The sequence below is a fragment of the Amblyomma americanum genome, chromosome 7 (assembly GCF_052857255.1).
Source record: "Amblyomma americanum isolate KBUSLIRL-KWMA chromosome 7, ASM5285725v1, whole genome shotgun sequence".
Taxonomy (NCBI): domain Eukaryota; kingdom Metazoa; phylum Arthropoda; class Arachnida; order Ixodida; family Ixodidae; genus Amblyomma; species Amblyomma americanum.
The window spans coordinates 150,145,115-150,161,137 of NC_135503.1; the positions used below are offsets into that span (position 1 = coordinate 150,145,115).

A 16,023-nucleotide genomic window follows, 5' to 3' on the forward strand; every position below is an offset into this window, starting at 1 on the left:
CGATTACGAAGGAAAGAAGACGCAAACACTGAACGCCGATTTCCAACTTTTGCTCGGAGTAGCAGGCAGTATAAGCCCGGCAGCACCACTTAATAACAAAGGGTTATTTATCAGCAGGGAAACGTCACAATTCATTGCGAAACAGTGCAGGGGCTGGAACAAGCGAAAAAATAAAATAAATATATTAAAATGTGCGATGAGAAGGGATCGCATGAAACGCTGAAATGCACGTGGCTTTCCTTTGTATTCGTTTTTCCACTCAGTTCTGAATATTTATTTATTTATTTGTTTACTTATTCATTTATTTATTTGAAATACCCTCAGCACCATACGACATTGTAGAGGCGAGTGGTTATACAATGTAGTAAAACATAGAAATATGAGCACAATAATACAGAAGGTTGCTAGTTATACAGTGTTAGCTAAGGCATCTTGAAATAAACGGTGATCATCGATTAGTGCCAGTGGTGCGGGAAGGTGATTCCACTCGTCGGATGTCCGGGGTAAAAAGGAATGAAAGTAGGTTTTCGTTCTGCAGAATGGTATTCCAACCTTGTGGGCGTGATCCATGCGTGATGACACGTACTGTGGGGGTGAAATAAGTTCTTCGCGTAGGTACGAATGGTGAAAAAGTTTCTGAAAAAGGCGAAGACGAAGTGCTCGACGACGGGACGCAAGGGATGGCAGACCGAGACTAGATTTCATGCTGGTTATGCTTGCAGTTCTGTTGTAGTTAGAGAGAATGAATCGAGCAGCTGTATTTTGGACCATCTCAAGTGAGTGCGTTAAGTTCTGGTGATAAGGATCCCATATCGATGCTGCGTATTCGAGTTTAGGTAAAACTAGTGTTTTGTACAGTAAAAGCTTCAGCGATGATGGTGCTTTAGCAAAGTTACGATGAAGGTATCCAAGTGTTTTGTTGGAGTTGTTAACGACATGTGTGGCATGAGCAGTCCATGTAAGGTCATTAGTTATGTGAACACCGAGGTATTTATAAGAGTGTACGGAGTCTAGAGACAAACCGTTAAGGTGATAAGAGGGCAAGTTATTAGTCACTCGAGACAGACGGATGAATTTGCACTTGTTAACATTAAGGTCCATTAGCCAAGTTTTACACCAGGTTGAGATGGAGTCGAGGTCGGATTGTAGCATTAGTAGGTCGCTATCGCATGTTATTTCCCTGAATATTACGCAGTCATCGGCGAATAGGTGAATGTGAGATGAAATGCAGGAGGGTAGGTCGTTAATGTAAATAAGGAAAAGAAGCGGACCGAGCACAGAGCCTTGCGGAACACCGGAGCGAATCACACTAGGATCTGAGGTGAGGTCATTAATAGAAACAAACTGTTGACGGTTTGTAAGAAAAGCTTCAAGCCAGGTTAGAATCTTTGGGTCCAGGTTAAATTGCGGCAATTTGTATAGTAGTAAGTTATGGCACACTTTATCAAACGCTTTGGCGAAATCTATGAACACGCAGTCAGTTAGTGAGTTACTGTCAAGGATAACATGCAACTTATTAGTAAAGGATACAAGTTGGGTTTCGCATGAATATGATTTTCTGAATCCGTGTTGAAATCGCGACAAGAAAGAGTTCGATTCAAGAAAGTTAGCTAGGTGAGAAAACAAGATGTGTTTACAAGGAATGCTGGTGAGAGAAATTGGCCGGTAGTTTAGTGGAGAATGCTTGTTACCTGATTTGTGGAGTGGAATCACGTTCCCCACCTTCCATGTGGCAGGTAGCGAACCCTGGTCGAGTGACTGCTGAAAAATGTTTGTTAGTATGACGGAAGAATAAACACTTGTATTTTTTAAGAATTTGGCATTGATTAGGTCGCAGCCTGGAGCAGCGGATATTTTTAGTGAGTTTATCAGGTTTGCAACACCATCAAGGTCTATTGTAACAGGATACATGGGCGCATAATAGAATGACACTGTGCTAGGAAGCGGGGGATCGGCGGTGATAGAAAAATTGGATGTGAAAACGTCGCTTTATGCGGAAGCTTGCAGTTCGGGGTAAATGGTAGCTCCAGAGTTGTTAACAAGAGATATGCTATTGCTATCTGTCGGGTTGATGGTGCGCCAAAACTTTCGCGGATCAGTGCATAGCATGGACGGAAGTGTTCTTCACCTGTTTTAGCGCTGCAATATATTCACGTGAAGCGATTTTGTACGCAGTCCATCGGTCACAGTTGGAAGAATGTTTTGCAAGTTTGTACATACGCTTTTTCCTGTTATACAACCGTTTGATATTAGTGCTGTACCAGGGAGCTGTGCTGTCAGAGGTAAGTATACTGGTTGGTATGTACTTATGTGTTAAGTCCCAACAAGCAACACTTCTGTTAAGTCCTTAGTTTTCGCAACGAACAAGTCCCAATTCGATTGAACGCTGCGATCGATGAAACCGTCCAAGAAAGTGTCCAGGAATACACGCAGCTCACTGTTTATGGCGTCAAAGTTGGCCTTATTGTAGTTATAAATTGTTTTCATTTTCTTGACATTTTTCGGCCGATAGATGCAAATTCAAAAGGTTATGCGGGTATGGTCGCTCAGGCATGGCAAGTAAGTAATGTTCGAAGCAAAATAAGGTTGCGTTGTAAGGACCAGGCCGAGCGTATTTGAAACGAAATCTGTTATTCTGTTAGCTTCTTTTACAAGTTGTGTAAGAGAGAAGTCAGAGCATAAATCAAGGAAGTATTTAGCTAGTGTAGAGCTGGGATTAATGGTAATGGGGTCAGTATTCTATGCAATGTTCGGAATATTAAAGTTGCCAAGTAGGAACATAGGCGATGAAGCGTGCCGAGATGTAACAAGATTGATTGCATCGTGGAGTTCGCTCACGAAATTAGAAGAGTCAGATGGAGGGCGATAGCAAACTCCAATCACAAGATTCTGGTTATTAAGACGATGTTAGCCCAAATTAACTCTAAGGAACTGGAAAACTGAATGCATTGCGACTGTAAGCACTTATTAATAGCTAAGAGAACACCACCTCCCTGTCTAGTAGTGCGGTCGCAACGATAAAAGGAAAACCTGCGGGCGGTCGGGAAGAGTTTCCAGTAGTTAATTTGAGGTCGGAGCCAGGTGTCAGTTAACACAATAATGTCGGCGTTAATAGTATTAATTGCAGAGGCCGAATCCTTCGGGTTACCACTGTATTGCGTCATAAACTGCGACTAAACTTTTTACCGCGGCGTTTTTGGCAAAGTGCACCCATTGGCATCTTGTAGCGGTAAATTCCAGTCTTTTTTTTTACCTTCAGTAGCGTGTCGGCTTGAAGAAGAAAGAGAAGGCTAAGAATTAACATTTATCAACAGTGAAATTCTTTGTGGTGGGACTGGATGAAATAAAATGGTTTAAAAATTCGAGCTGCGTCACTGAGAACACTGAAAACCCTACCTGCCAGCCGGCCTCTAGGGAATGAATCGCACAGAGCGCATAAATCTATCTATGAGCGTGTGCACCCTAAATGAAACCCGTCATCACTTCTGGGCTACGTACAGCACAGTAATAGCTTAAATGCTGTGCATAAGGCGAAAAACATGCGAATGTTTTGTTTTCTTTTTAGCCGCACTCCACAACTGGCTGTCCATTGCACACTTCCCACGGCGGCCCAGCCAGGCGTTCCTTTAGGTCCCAGCGTCACTGAGGCTCTACAGGCACTGATTCAGGTGCCTCTTCCCTCGCAGGCACCACGTTCGGCCTCTACTTCATGTTCGGTTGGGCGTTTTTCCCACTGACGTACATCGCATCCCTTATGTTCGAGTCAGCGCTGCTCGCCTACTTCTCTCTTGTCAGCTTCGGCGCCCTGTTCGGTGAGACTTTCGTGCTTTTTTTTTCATCATTTCAGTTGAGCACGCAATGATTACCCTCGAAACGCGCTTCAATTCTTGTATACGCACTCCCATTCTGCTGAAAGAAATGCCATTCCAGCCGGTTCTATGCTAATTTAAACGTAGGCTTTTAGAAGTATGAAGATGACTTTTTCAGCATAGGGCCACTTGTGGCGGACGTCAGAAAGGTGGCGAGTAGTAACAGTTCACTTTTTAGGTATCACAGCTTAGCTGCTGGTTTTACGTAAAGGTATTACGCTGGCCGCTTATGATAGCCCTATAAATTTCTGAACTTCTAATACACGATTACGTGAGCGCTGTGGGGTAGATAATCCTTTCTATTCCGCTCGTCAGTAAAAGCCAGGAAATTTCGCTACTAGACGTCAATCAGGGCCGCACGTGCCAAGTGGCCTCCTGTGCAGCACGTGAGCCGGTTATCTGGAGCAGCAACTCACCACCAAGTTTAACACAAGTGCCTCTAACTCACATGCATCATCAGCTTGTGTTGAATGCACAACACATAACGCTTAAAAATCTAACTCCGTCGTCAAGGCATTGCTTCGTCGCGATTTAATTTAGGAAGCGCGCACTATTCAGAGGCAGAGAAAACGAGACGCTAAAATTGCACAGTGCGTGCCTGCGTGGTGTGTACTTTGTCACTTTAGTCTCAACAGTAACCAGACCAGCAGACAGTTTTACCCAGCCGTTGTGAGAGCACTTAAGTGTGCCTGGCAATACGAAATGATTGATACATTTGGTGAAAGAAGACGCTTGTCAACATCATTAATTAATATCCTTTGACGGCCACTTGGTGGGGTATAACACAAATGCGGGCAAAAACAGAAGTACAACGTGCTCATTCGGCATGTAACAATGAAGAAGGGAACACAAGTTTTCAAAACGCATTACATAAATGCAAAGGGAACATATATGGGTATACTGTGTCCATCCTACAATAAAAGAAGCACAAAAACTGAGCACTTGATTAAAGATAAGGATACCGGAAGTAACTGAGAAAAACAATGTATATAAGATATGCAGATCTTCCAGGGGACAGCAGCTTGGGCATGTTGGGTATTCATTGTTATACGGTTGTACCGCTGGCATAAAGAGCCGGGTTTCTTGGAAATAAACTGAGTTGTAAGTCAGCTTCTGTGTCCTGTCCTGTCCCGGCGTTCTGCGTTGTTCCATCACCAGTGAAGATGTGGTACCTCAAAAGGAGGAGGCATACGCAATAATTGCGGCTAATGATAAAGAACAGTAAATACGCACATTTAGCAGCTTCGTGCTCCGTTGCTATAGGCTGCGGGGGACACGAAAAAACAGCACACGACAAAACAGCGCACAAAAGACAGCACAGCGAGAAAACAGCACAAGGAAAAAACGGCACAGCGACAAAACAGCACAAGGAAAAAACGGCTTGGCGAAAAAAATAGCACAGCAAAAACAGCACGCCGGACGCTTTTTTGCTGTGCTGTTCTGTCACTGTGCTGTTTTGTCCGGCGTGCTGTTTTTCTATGTGCTGTTTTGTCGATGTGCTGTCTTTGTGCGCTGTTTTGTCGCATGCTGTTTTGTCGTGTTCTGTTCTTTCATGGCGCCATAGGCTGTGGCAGCTCATTGCATTTTTCTTTGGCGGATGACACATCAAATACATCCTCGTTTTTAACTGTACGGTTTGTTCATCATTTATTTATTTATTTATTTATTTTGTAACGGGGGGTTTGTTACGAGGTACTGGGGGCGACGGGAACGGCAACGGCAGCAGTCTGGGATCAGATCGGCAAAAGACACACAAGCGTAGCGCTGGCAAAAACTCTCGAGAACACTGTCACCTCGTCTTCGTCTTTTCAAATCATCCGACGCATCTTCTTCTTTAGCCTTACAATCACCCCGGGGACAAGAGGAGCCATCCTGGCGACTTAGGATGATGGCAAGACGGCGGGGTCGTAGTAGGGCTTGAGGCGCTGGACATGAACGGTCTCCCGTCCTCGGCGGCGGAGATTAGGAGACGGCGTGAGGGGTTCCACGATATAATTAACCGGAGAGGTGCGCTCCAGCACACGGTAGGGACCATGGTACTTCGCAAGAAATTTTGAGGAGAGACCGGGAGTTCCTGAAGGGATCCAGAGCCACACAAGTGCACCAGAAGTGTAGTTCGTTGGGGTTTGGTCTTGGTCGAGGCGGGAGCGCTGGCGATGCTGGGTGTCAGTGGTGAGTGACCGGGCAATTTGGCGGCACGCTTCGGCGTGTTGCGCGGCGTCGGAAACAGGCCGATATTCGGATTCATCAGGGCGGTAAGGGAGGATAGTGTCGATAGTAGCCGAGGGTTGGCGGCCGTAAAGTAGGAAGAAAGGAGAGAATTCGGTGGTAGACTGCGTAGCGGTATTGTACGCATAAGTAACGTACGGAAGGACGAGATCCCAATTCGTGTGGTCAGAAGCGACGTACTTGGAGAGCATGTCTCCGAGTGTGCGGTTAAATCGCTCAGTGAGGCCATTGGTCTGCGGATGATAGGCGGTGGTAGTTCGGTGAATCGTGTTGCACTCTTTGAGAAGCGCCTTCACCACCTCAGATAAGAACACGCGGCCTCGGTCACTGAGCAGTTCACGAGGTGCACCGTGGCGAAGGATGAATCGGTGCAAAATGAAGGAGGCGACGTCCGTCGCTCTGGCAGCCGGAAGGGCAGCAGTTTCGGCATATCGTGTAAGGTGATCCACCGCTACTATAGCCCAACGGTTGCCGTCTGCAGTGTATGGAAGCGGACCGCATAAATCAATGCCAACGCGGTCGAACGGGCGTGGAGGGCATGGTAACGGCTGCAGCTCAGCAGCAGAACGATGGGGAGGTGTCTTGCGACGTTGGCAGGGAATGCATGCGCGCACGTACTTCATGATAAAGGTGTACATTCCGCGCCAGTAGTAGCGCAGCCGTATGCGGGTGTAGGTCTTGAAAACGCCCGCGTGACCGCTGTGGGGGGCAGCATGGAAGTATGCGCATATCTCCGAGCGTAAGTGACGTGGAATAACGAGCAGCCACTTGCGACCTTCGGAGTTGTAGTTATGGCGATAAAGTAGGGTGTCACGGATCGCAAAATGGGCAGCTTGGCGGCGGAGCGCACGTGACGGTGAAGCAGCCTTCGGGTGGGCGAGAAAGTCGAGAAGGGAAGCGATCCAGGGATCCATGCGTTGCGCTGAAGGCATGTCGCTGAGGCGAAGCAAGGGCAGAGAAGCGTCGGAGGTGGAAAGGCTGGCGATCTCGGCTGGAAGGGGGCAGCGTGACAGTGCATCGGCGTCTTGATGCTTGCGGCCGGTGCGATACACGACGCGGATATCATATTCTTGCAAGCGAAGGGCCCACCTAGCGAGGCGGCCGGAGGGGTCTTTCAGGTTGCAAAGCCAACAGAGCGCATGGTGGTCGGTCACAACGTCAAAAGGGCGCCCATAAATGTACGGTCGAAACTTCGCGAGGGCCCATACAATCGCCAAACACTCTTTTTCAGTTACGGAGTAGTTGCGTTCTGCTGGTGTGAGTGTGCGGCTAGCATAAGCAACGACGTATTCGTCAAAGCCAGGTTTTCGTTGGGCGAGGACAGCGCCGAGGCCAACACCGCTGGCGTCCGTGTGCACTTCGGTAGGAGCGGCCGAGTCGAAATGGCGCAGAATGGGCGGCGCCGTGAGGAGACGGCGCAAGGTGGTGTATGCGTCGTCGCACGCTGGAGACCACAGTGATAAATCCGCACTTCCAGACAGCAGTTGAGTCAAAGGCGCAGCAATGGACGCAAAGTTGCGAATAAACCGGCGGAAATATGAGCACAAACCCAGGAAGCTGCGCAGGTCTTTGATGGAGGTAGGTTTGGGAAAGTCAACCACAGCACGAAGTTTCGCTGGGTCGGGACTGACGCCCTGCTTAGAGACAACATGACCTAAGATGGTTAATTGACGAGCGGCAAAACGGCATTTTTTTAAGTTCAGCTGCAGGCCGGCGTCAGAGAGGCAGGTCAAGACGTGCTTCAAACGGGAGAGGTGGGTGTCAAAGTCCGGGGAAAAGACCACAATGTCGTCGAGGTAGCAAAGGCATGTCTTCCACTTAAGTCCGCGCAAAATGGTGTCCATCATCCTCTCAAAAGTCGCGGGGGCGTTACAAAGCCCGAAGGGCATCACCGTAAATTCATACAAGCCATCCGGTGTCACAAAGGCGGTTTTGGGGCAATCGGCTTCTTTCATAGGAACTTGCCAGTACCCGGAACGCAAATCAAGAGATGAAAAGAGTTCGGCCCCTTGCAAAGAGTCCAGAGCGTCGTCTATGCGCGGGAGGGGATAGACATCTTTGCGCGTAATCTTATTAAGGCGGCGGTAATCTACACAGAAGCGTATGGAGCCATCCTTCTTTTTGACGAGCACCACAGGCGACGCCCATGGGCTGCTTGAGGGCTGAATGACGCCGCTCTGGATCATCTTGTCGACTTGGTCTTCAATAACTTGGCGCTCGGCGACAGACACACGATAGGGACGTTGTCGCAGCGGTGCGTGGTCACCTGTGTCGATGGCATGGGTGACAGTGGAAGTTTGGCCCAAGGAACTTGTGAGTCAAATGATGAGCGAAACTGATTAAGTAAAGTGAGAAGCTGTGCCCTTTGCGGCGCTGGAAGGTTGTCGTCGATGGAGCGAAGGAATGCTTCGGTTGAGGAGGGATCGGGCGCAGCAGTAGGTGGGCTGAGTGCGGCTATGGAGAGGTGCGGCGCGTCGTCCGTCTCTTCGCGGATGAGCAGAGACGCGAATGGTTGTACCGTGCCGAGACATTCACCTAGGCGCAAGGCGTTGGGGAACGAGAATGGGTTAGACACGAACAGTACGGAGAGGCCAGCGGATATAGTCAGTACAGCGTATGGCAGAGGCAGACACTTGCGGTGCAGAAAGATAGGGGACGGAGTGAAGAGGACAGTGTCGTCGCGAAGAGGGCCGCAAGAGAGGGGTACGAGGACTGAAGAGCAGGGAGGCAGGTCAATGTCTTCGGCAACTAGGGCCTTAACACAGGCACCAGGAGGGGCAGTGTCCAAGACAGCTTCGGGCAGGTGAGAGAACTCGACTTCAGCTCGAGCACAATCGATGATAGCAGCATGGCGCGATAGGAAGTCCCAGCCCAGGATAACAGCATGAGAACAGCAGGGCAGTACGATGAATTCGACGGCATAAATGGTCCCCTGGATTACAACGCGAGCGGTACACGCTGCTGACGGCTGGATGTTCTGAGCGCTGGCGGTGCGCAGTGACAGTCCAGCAATTGGCGTCCTTACTTTTCTTAAAGAACTACACAGCTTTGCGTCCATGACGGAAACGGCAGCACCAGTGTCGACAAGCGCCATGACAGAAACGCCGTCGACGGAAATTTCAATGAGGTTAGCGGCTGACGGATGAGGCCTTTCGAAGTTCGTTGTGGACGCAGTTCTCGCCTCAGGAACTGCGGCGCCTAGTTTTCCTCCTGGTTAGCGGTGGGGCGACGTCGCATAGGCGAAATAGACCGGCGTCGTGGAGAAGAGGGCCGGCGGCTGGAGAGGGTAGAACGGTCCGGCGAGGAAGTACGACTTTGCGGCGGCGCAGCTGGTACAGAGTACTGACTCGGTGGGGGCCAGTACCCAGGAGCTTGGGGAGGAATTTCCGCGTCCGGGAGACGACGGCGGCAATGCCGAGCTACATGACCTGGGAGACCACAAAAGAAGCAAATCGGCCGATTGTCCGTTGTGCGCCAGAAATCGCTGACCCTTGGAGTAGGTCGTCGGTAAGCCACTGGCCCTCAAAAATGCGCCGGAGGCGCACTATAGATTGGCGGCTGCGGTCTTGCTACGACATCAGCATATGTCACTGGAGCCGCGACAGGAGGCGGTCTCGCGACGGCTTCGGCATATGTGAGCGGAGCCGCCACAGGTTGTGGTCTGGCGACAACGTCAGCGTATGTCAGCGGAACCGTGACAGGTGGTGACGGATGAGCCGGTGGAAGAGCCTCAGCAACTTGCTCTTGAATTGTATGTCGGAGCGCTGGAGTCAGATATGATGGTCGGTCGTGAGCGCTCGGCAGAAAGGAAAGTTGACGTGCCACTTCTTCCCGCACGAAGTCTTTAATCTGCTGTAGCAGCGAGGGGTCAGGAGCAGGCGTGAGCCCAGCAAGCGACTCAACCTGCTGTGGCCGCTGGCGTGTCAGAATCCGCTGCTTGCGCAACTGCTCAAAGCTTTGACACAGCGTGACGACTTCAGCAACGGTACGCAAGTCGCGCGCTAGAAGCATCTGAAAAGCGTCGTCATCGATGCCTTTCAAGATGTTTTGGATCTTGTCGGCTTCCGACATACGAGCGTTGACCCGCTTGCACAAGTCGACGACATCTTCAATGTAGCTAGTGAAGCTTTCACTAGCCTGCTGAGATCGTTCACGCAATCGCTGTTCGGCTCGGAGTTGCCTGACAGCCGGTCGACCAAATACGTCTGCAAATTTTGTCTTAAAAATGGACCAGGTTTGAATATCTGCCTCATGGTTGCGATACCAGAGGTTAGCCACACCGGCGAGATAAAAGATGACGTTGTTTAGCTTCGTCACATCGTCCCATTTGTTGTATACGCTCACCCGCTCGTACGATGTGAGCCAATCTTCCACATCGTTCTCGTCAGTCCCGCTGAAAATGGTCGGGTCCCGTTGACGAAGAGAGCCGGCACAGATGACAGCCTGGCCCACTTGTACGGCCTGGTGTTGGACGTCCTCAGGCATCGTGCGCGCCGGGAGAGCACGACTACGGAGCTCCAGGGCCGATGTTTTTACCCGGCACCTCCACCAAATGTAACGGGGGGTTTGTTACGAGGTACTGGGGGCGACGGGAACGGCAACGGCAGCAGTCTGGGATCAGATCGGCAAAAGACACACAAGCGTAGCGCTGGCAAAAACTCTCGAGAACACTGTCACCTCGTCTTCGTCTTTTCAAATCATCCGACGCATCTTCTTCTTTAGCCTTACAATTTATATATTTATTTATTTATTTATTTATTTATTTATTTATTTATTTATAGAAACTGCGATTTAGTGCAGATCATAGCAGGGTGGGAAAAAACAAATACAAGCATATAAACACACTCAAATTCATAACATCTGCAGGCACTTTTCAAACTTCCGTAAAGAACTATGATTAACAGTCCCACTAATAAATTTATTCCATTGAGTAATTGTCCTCGGACAAAAAGAATATTTAATGCTGTTATTTTTCACGTTCAAAAACGTTACTGTTAGCGCATGTCTTTGCCTCATGCTATAACCTGAGGAGTAAGCAAAACAATTTGAAGTGTTAACTTTATAATGACCTTTATAAGCTTAAAGAAAAACTTTATTTTTGTCGATAGCGCTGAACGACTGGGGGTAACCCACTTCGCCTCACGAGCAGATGCACGGCCATATGTGTCAAAAACAAATCTAACTACTTTATGGCGTATTCGCTATAATTTCTGAACATATTATAACGTGAAGGGGTCCCAGATGATTACAGCATATTCTAGTAACGGACACAGGAAGGAATTGTACGCCAATAGAAGAACACTAGGTGGGGTTAACTTTTAGTGAGCGCCTCAAGAAAAAGTTTCCGCGTTGAATTTGCTACGACAGCGTCTATGTGTTTTGACCACGAAAGGTTGTTAGTAATCTACAGGCCCAAATATTTAACTCTGTCGCCTCTAATAATAATACGTTGTTAGTACCGTACACAAAATGAAGAGTTATTTTCTTGTGTGTAATTTCCATAAAGACGGTTTTTTTCAAAATTAATGGACATCTGCCATTTGTTGCACCACGCAACCACCTTCGCTTGGTCATTATTTAAACGCCCCTGGTCGTGAACCGAAGACAAAACTTGATACAAAATACAGTCATCCGCGCGCAGCTTCACGCGGAATGAAAGATCTGCCACAATGTCATTAATAAACAGTAGAAATAACGGTGGTTCCAAAACGAATCCCTGGGGGACGCCAGACATAACCCGGACAATGCTAGAAGAAATATTTTTCAGAGTGACGAATTGACACCTGTTCGAGTGTATGGTGTAATTTATGTAAGTATCCGGTTGTTGTTAATATAATAACTTAATTGTCATCTATACATTAATTTTACTTTTTTTACGGGTTTATGGGGGTTTAACGTCCCAAAGCGACTCAGGCAATGGGAACCGTCATAGTGAAGGGCTCCGGAAATTTCGACCACCTGGGTTCTTTAACGTGCGCGGACATCGCACAGTACACGGGCCTCTAGAATTTCGCCTCTATCGAAATTCGATCACCGCGCCGGGATCGAACCCGCGTCTTTCGGGTCAGCAGCCGAGCGCCGTAACCACTGGGCCCCAGTGGCGGGGCTACTTGTTTACTGCTCTTCACCTGACAGATTTCAGGAAGGTCAAGAGTGACTGTCCGAATGATTACGCACAACAGGGAACTTATCGGCTAAATGGCGCTCAAGCTAAATGCTTCATCACAGTTATGCTAGCGGTATTAGCGCCATTCCAATTTCTAGTGCCTGCTTGAAAAAAAATACTAATTGAATTCACATTTGGTATTTTTTTTCAAGCAGGTACTAGAAATAGGAATGGCGCTAATACCGCTAGCATAACTGTGATGAAGCATTTAGCTTGAGCGCCATTTAGCCGATCAGTTCCCTGTTGTGCGTAATCAATCGGACAGTCACTCTTGACCTTCCTATTGCATTCACATTTGGGCACCGCCGCGGTGGCTCAGTGGTTAGGGCGCTCGACTACTGATCCGGAGTTCCCGGGATCGAACCCGACCGCGGCGGCTGCGTTTTAATGGAGGAAAAACGCTAAGGCGCCCGTGTGCTGTGCGATGTCAGTGCACGTTAAAGATCCCCAGGTGGCCGAAATTATCCCGGAGCCCTCCACTACGGCACCTCTTTCTTCCTTTCTTCTTTCACTCCCTCCTTTATCCCTTCTCTTACGGCGCGGTTCAGGTGTCCAACGATATATGGGACAGATACTACGCCATTTCCTTTCCCCCAAAAACCAATTATACCAATTATATATATATATTCACATTTGGCCTTTGTTTAGTCCTGATTAAAGCAGCGTACTTTTTCTACACATTGACTCCTCACCAAATGTAAAAATGTCAAAGAACGTGTGGGTACACGCAAGCACTGACTGCATAGAAAAGCTTTCAGTGGGGCTACACTCACATTTTATTAAGCGCAGGCGCACGTTCCTGGCATACCTTCGTGTTGTAAGTGGCACACGCGAAGGGAATAAGTAACAGATATAATGCGATCGCTCATTTTATTTTATCTCCTCACTCTTCATTCTTGTGTAGTGGGCTACCAACCGTGTGCACTATAAGCCACAGAACGCGGTCATGAGGGACTCGGCTGTATTAAACCAAATAAGATTTTTAAAGAAAGCGTACCTCTGCTTGGCGCACAAAAAGCGAATAATCAGGAAGTCAGAATATGTCAGAATTTTTTTTCTGCGTACGGCCCTCGGCACGATCTCATGTAGATTTTTCTAGCTGCTTGACGCAAAAAAAAAGAAGCGGAGCATGTAATAATAATAATAATTGGTTTTTGGGGAAAGGAAATGGCGCAGAATCTGTCTCATGTATCGTTGGACACCTGAACCGCGCCGTAAGGGAAGAGATAAGAGAGGGAGTGAAAGAAGAAAGGAAGAATTAGGTACCGTAGTGGAGGGCTCCGGAATAATTTCGACCACCTGGGGATCTTTAACGTGCACTGACATCGCACAGCACACGGGCGCCTTAGCGTTTTTCCTCCATAAAAACGCAGCCGCCGCGGTCGGGTTCGAACCCGGGAACTCCGGATCAGTAGTCGAGCGCCCTAACCACTGAGCCATCGCGGCAGAAATGTTTTCTGCGTGGCCCATGTAGATACCGTCGTTCTGCTCAGGCTACGTTAGCAAACTTCTAGGTAAAGTGAAATTAGCTGTCGAAATGTCGAATTGCAATGCAGAGGCCAACACCTTGAATTTCATGTGCAATGATTTCTTGAGGTAAGGTTTAGGTATGAATTACTGATTTCTTATCTTGGACCTATCCTGCCTGATGGCACTGTCTGTAAGGTGCTTGAGAAAAGTAGCTTTCCTTCTAACCAATTGGTTAAACCCGAGCTCGATGCTTAAAGCAATCACTGCATTGTTCGTTATCTCGTTCTAAACTGCATGGTGTTCTTGTACAGGGAACGAGAACAAGAAAGAACTAATATAGGCAGCAAATATTGTAAACGCATCTGTTCCGTAAGTTTTAAACTATAGAGGACCTATTTTGCGATCTTAGACTCAACTGTTCTTCGTTACTTACGTCGTATACAGCAAATAATCTGTTCTGTTGGAAACCGATCCAACAAGCACAAAAAGAAGCTGCACATCATTCATGCTTATTTTGTTGGCGCTTTTACATTCGCAGCCCAAAGCGTGATGCCAAAAAGAGAGAACTATGATTAACAGTCCCACTATTAGGTTAAGCCAAAGAGAGAGAACTGGTTATGAAGAAAAAGATATAGAATAGCAGGTTATACCAAAAAGATCTAGAGTATCAGGTGATACCTTAAATCAACGTGCTTACAGTTTTTTTTGTGGGTTATTTATGTTTTCGGTTGAAAAGGTCCGGTAACAAGGACAGACATGTTTTCCCGTAGCCATTCTGCCGTTCCTGATAACAAATGCTGTAAGCACTATTTTGTAAAATAAGAATCAATAAAAGTTTTAGTTAAACAAAAACAAACGAAAAAATACAGTCGCATTGGTACTCAATGGTAGACAGAATACAGTCATGGAGTCGAGTGTCTACGCGAATAGTAAGCTTATTTTCCTTAAACTTTAACTATACATTTTGTTCTATTTGTTCCATCATAATCCATTTGCTTTTATTTCATAATCGGATCTTTCCCTCAGTTGTGATATAATAGCGGCGCGGGAGCGGTGTTCCTCTTGTGACCTCGCAATAAAATCTTTTATGAGATGAAGACCTCATAAGGTAAACATGCGTTCTATTAACTAAATATTTTTTCACAATTCGGTCAATCTCGGTTTGGAGTATTACAGGGTCCGGTGAGAGCTTACATACGAACAAGTGCAATTGAAGCATATCGGCAAATAAGAACCAACAACAATGAAACAAAGGCGCCTACAATACACTGAGCATTGATCATCACAAGCGTGCACATCCGTTGCTATTAAGCGAAATCTAAGTAGCCGTCTGACTTTCTCGTTTTACCTCTACCAACGACAGGAAATTGTTGCCTTTTCCTGCAGATAAAGCGCTACTGACTCTAAAAAAAAATTTAAACAGCCAATATTGAAAACCGCATATGAGTGGCTTATATTTCACATGAAAATTTAAAGCGCCTGTTTTCCTGGCACCGCTAATAAGAGAGGCCATTACTATTCATCGGGATGCACTTCTATTCCATGTAATCTTTCATTCTCAGGTGACAAAGAATGAGAAACACTTTAACTCTTCAAACCAATCATGTTCGGCCGGATAATAATTTATGGCGAGAACATTTGCTATTTTCTCATCAAAATTCACTTTCCCGGTTGGCAAGGCACAATACAGCTTGCCACATTTCATGTAACAATTAAAGCCACTGTATTAAGCGAAACATTTTGCAGAACTTTCCATGTTTCGTCTATCCTCTAGAACTGTTGACTAGGCGGCGTTTATCCGAGCAAAGTGCATAATTATCAGGGCGACATTAATTCCTCCCGAGGTACCAGCTCGTAACCCACAGCAAAACCTCCGACAAAGGCTTCCGACTGCAATGATTCTTTCTTGAGGAAGTGGTACGTTGTATTTCGAGTTAGTGGAAATAACCTCAGCCTTTTCAAGAGTTTCATGCAAAAAACGGTCGTGATACCCACAGGATATCATAGAGGTAGTTATATCTAACACAGCATTTGATTGCATTTTGTTCACATAAATTTGGTTTGGAATTAAGTGACACATACATTACAGAGGACTGTGGAAGAAAATCAAATAAAATGCTTCCGCAGGATCACGCATGCAGCCTGTGACACCACAAGAAGCTATGTCGGTTAATGATGCTTTCTATGCTTCGTCTAAACCAAAGCCTGCTCGAAATGTTGTCAAGTGGTTCTGATGACAGGCACGGTCGTAGGCGAGAAATGAACCGGCTGGCGAAAACTTCCACTAGT

The 16,023-nt window shown here is 47.2% G+C and overlaps 1 protein-coding gene across 1 annotated transcript in view; it reads left to right on the top strand.

Annotated features, from left to right (window-relative positions):
* Positions 1-16,023, top strand: part of LOC144098172 (phospholipid-transporting ATPase ABCA3-like) — a 679,994-nt gene that overhangs the window by 20,067 nt on the left and 643,904 nt on the right. Inside the window, exon 3 of the mRNA XM_077630692.1 lies at positions 3,687-3,812. Within this exon, the coding sequence (XP_077486818.1) occupies positions 3,687-3,812 (126 nt within the window). The remainder of the gene's footprint in view (positions 1-3,686; positions 3,813-16,023) is intronic.